Source organism: Argopecten irradians, chromosome 11 (assembly GCF_041381155.1).
Source record: "Argopecten irradians isolate NY chromosome 11, Ai_NY, whole genome shotgun sequence".
In the NCBI taxonomy this organism is placed as follows: Eukaryota; Metazoa; Mollusca; class Bivalvia; order Pectinida; family Pectinidae; genus Argopecten; species Argopecten irradians.
In genome coordinates, this window is record NC_091144.1 from 36139642 (window position 1) to 36143761 (window position 4120).

The 4120-nt window shown below is 38.4% G+C and overlaps 1 protein-coding gene across 1 annotated transcript in view; it reads left to right on the forward strand.

The window, feature by feature from the left end:
* The first annotated feature begins 2007 nt into the window (after nt 1–2007).
* LOC138334206 (perlucin-like) overlaps nt 2008–4120 on the forward strand; it is an 8330-nt gene continuing 6217 nt past the window's right edge. Inside the window, exons 1-3 of the mRNA XM_069282813.1 lie at nt 2008–2122; nt 2878–2972; nt 3852–3945. Coding sequence (XP_069138914.1) covers nt 2071–2122; nt 2878–2972; nt 3852–3945 — 241 coding nt within the window. The 5' untranslated portion in view covers nt 2008–2070. The remainder of the gene's footprint in view (nt 2123–2877; nt 2973–3851; nt 3946–4120) is intronic.

A 4120-nucleotide genomic window follows, 5' to 3' on the forward strand; every position in this document is an offset into this window, starting at 1 on the left:
TGTCCCAGATATTATACAGTTTTCGACTAATCTCCATATATTTATAATTTAAATTTTATAAATTTAGGGGGAGGGAATTGTAACTTGTAAATTGTAAGTAGTTACGTATACATGCTCGTGATTTTTACAGACTTTAATGATCACAGAAATCAGACCAGTCCAAAATTGAACACTGCAAAACAATTGCAAATGTTGTGTAGAATAAACATCGTCTGGTATATTGAATTAAAGCATGCGCTTTAATTGGTTGAATTTTAGAAATGTTTTGTACACTGAACCTTTATTCATTTCCGGTTCCGGTTTCAATACTAAACATCGCCTGGGGGTGGAACGTCACTACCCGGCATTGCCAATATCATCCTAAATACCGCCTGGCGTGGACCGTCAATGCCCGGCAACTCCAATGTTGTCCTAAATACCACCATGATGGATCGTCACTGACAGGTAACTCAAATGTCATCCTAGATACCGTCTGGAGTGGACCGTCACTGCCCGGTAACTCAAATATCATCCTAAATACCTTCTGGAGTGGACCGGCACTGCCAATGTCATCCTAAATACCGCCTTGAGGGGGACTGGCAACTCCAATGTCATTCTAAAAACCACATGGAGTGCACCGTCATTGCCTGGCACTTCCACTGTACACGTACAATCTTAACTGGATGTATCGCCAATACCCAACACATTTCATTTTAGATTATGTTCATAGAGTATCTGTCGGACAAAGAATAAATTATCATACTAGTAAGCAAGCATGTTTAAAGTTCGTGTTGGTTTTCTTTGCATTCGAAATTACATGTAGATGTTTATATTATTTTCATAAGTTAAGGAGATCAACAATCTAATTAAAATAAGACTTGTTATTTCGCTCCACCACGATATTATACGTTTCGCTCCTTGTATTGGAGTATCGTAGTGGAGCGGAATTACAAGTCTAATTTTAACTAGAATTGCTGGCAATCCAATCTACTGTGACAATCGGAACTCCTCGAATGTCACCATCGCACATCGACCTCGGATGTGATACAAGAGCATCCGTTTTAAAACTAAAGGACTATTTTCATAATAACTACGTGTAGTTGTCACCGAGTATACATCCTCGATACTCTAGGGGTTACTTTCACTGTCATTATATCTAATCCTGGACTATATCATAGTAAAACTGGAGACAGTTCATGAGGTTAAAGGCCTGCTGTACGGCAATCTAGCAATCTAACAACACCCCGTTCGGGGTCACCTCAGCATGACCCCTGGCATAGAATCGGAACATCTCATAATGTACTCTTTGCCGTTTATACTTCCGAATGAATCAGCCATATCGAAGATTTCGTATGCAACACGTTGATTGGCTAACCATAGGGGTCATGCTGAGGTGACCCCGAACGGGGAGTTTTTATATGTTGTATTGGAGCGTAACCATAGAGCATCGTAGTGGATTGAAATTACGTGTCTAATTCAATTAGATTGACAGCACGGTGGCTGATTTGTGCCATTTCGTCTTTTCGTCTTTTCGCCCGGAAATGCGAGATTTTTGAAGGCGAAAAGATACAATTGTAGTCATTGGTTAGCGTGCATGACTTTCGACTTTTTGTGTTTGACTTAGGTTTGTTAATTTTCCTCTTTTCGGGGCGAAACTGTGGTTTCCGAAGATGTGGTGGATATGACGTCAATGGAGGATCAAATTACCTGTTTCTTTTGTTGCCTCCAATTTTACTACATTGTATAAGCTTAGGGGTGGATATAACGTCAGTGATAGTAACCCCTGGAGTATCGAGGATGTGTCGGCGGTGGATCATCTTTAAGCATTGAACTGCATTCAGCCGGCAATTATGAGAGTATGAATATTAACTGGACAACGGCAAAAGTGAAGCGCACGTTGAATTTGAATTTTATAAACGGAACATACACTTACATGTATCCTTACATCAGATACAAGTGAGCACAACAGCATGGTTATATTGCTTGCCTTGTATGCAATAAGATTTGACCTTTAACCTCTACGGATACTATCGGCCTGCAAGACATCGACAACTTGTTTATAGATAAGGATTATACATATGTACTACATATATGGCGGAATTACGATTACTAGCGCCTCTGTTTCTGTGGACTATTTTCCTTGGTGAGCCACATTTTGTAATTCATTTTATTCAACTTATTGTTATCCGTTGAAGGTTAACCTCGGTATCCCAGGGGTTACTTCCACTGTCGTTATATCGAGCCTGGGATACATCATAGCAAAAATTGCTGAGGTTTAATACCGACCTTTATCCACCGTAGTTACTCACAGCCAACAGGGACCAGTCGCGACTTTCTAACCAACATTGTTTATATTATATATGTACATGTATATACAATTTATAGATACTGCTGGTTGGAATTCGTACCAGGCACCTGATAACACATAAGGTTGATCAAGACCCGAAGGCATTTCCACTCACATGGACTTGGCAATATATATATATATTCTGATACATGTTGGAAATTCGTGTCAAGTCCCTGTGTTTCTATACACACCAACGTTCTTTATAAACCGTACTAAACATCTTTATCAGAAATTAACCACTCGGAATAATTTTGTTTTTAAGTGTAGCAACTTCATCATATATACTGTAATGGCAACTTCATCATATATACTGTAATGGCATTTTATGACCTAGAGTTACTTTTCCTTTATTTATATTTGGTACATAAATCCCGTACATCATATGGGGAGTAACTGATATCTTTTAAAAATCACTCTTACAAAAATATCGATTTGAGTTGTCTCCCCTAGTCAAATTTTTGTTAAAATGATATCTGAATTTCCCGTTTGGGAACCTTCAATGAATAAACAGAAAGTGACGTATTCATATTTACTTGATTTCGATTGGGCAGGTCAATGTTTGTGTGGGTGTCCGGATGGTTCCATTGTGCATGGTCAATCCTGCTATTTGTTTTTTAACATGAGGACAACTTGGAGCGAAGCTGAGGTAAGTCACGCAAATACTCGCGACCTTGAATGAAGGTCAAGGTCATCCATATTAACAAACTTCGTTGGTCTTTGTGTTATAGACCAAATGTCTGCTACAATAAGACAATAAACAATACTGTGACATTTAAACTAGACGTGAAATTAAACAATGCAACACATTGTCTAATAAGTATAACGTCAAATGAGATACATAATGTACACCTGTAGATATCCATCCTCGATACTCTAGGGGTTACTATCACTGACGTTATATCTATCCCTGGACTACATTGTGTCTTATAGTAAAACTGGAGGCAACAAAAGACAGGTAATTTGGTCATTTGATGTACATCAAAAGAATTGAGTAACGATACACTGTAGTTGACTGTACATGGGTTGCTTTGAAGTTGGGCGTCACTCTCTCTGTAATCTTCAAAGGAAGTCCAGACCTGTGATTGGTCAGAGTTTTCCTCCTGAACTGCCTCCAGTTTTACTATGAGATCGTCCAGGGGTGAATATGACGTCAGTTATGGTAACCTCTGAAACATCGAGGATGGTATATATTGTATGGAATTCATTAATTGGCATGTCACATCGCCATAAGTAAACGTTAGTTTGTGCCTTGTGGTTAATTTCAGAAAGGTGAACAACTGTACCACAAAAATTACCGTTTCTTTAAAGAACGTGATAAGCAGAAACTATAGTGTCATAATTAATGTCCAATTGGATCAGCTTGGGGAAATTTCCAGTAATCTTCGTTAATATATTTCCGAAGATTGACGGAAATAATACCTACTTCCGAAGATTGACGGAAATAATACCTACCCTCAAGGGTAGATAACTCTGTAATATACAAAAACAAAACAAAAACAAAAAAAAATGTTAACTTTTCCTTTAGTTCTATTGTCGCCTGATGAATACAGACCTGGTGTCTATCGAGACGGCTGAGGAGCAGACGTTTATCGGAAACCACTTGGCAAGGGAAGGCAGTGGTAATGTACATGTACTGTACTCCTTTGTGATTTCTGGAAATTGTTTTATTGAAAATTTGAAAAAATGGAATTCGGACCCATTTATTATGTACACATCCTCGATACTACAGGGATAACTATCACTGACTTTATATCCAACCCTGAACTATCTCATAATAATCAGACTATTCATTGA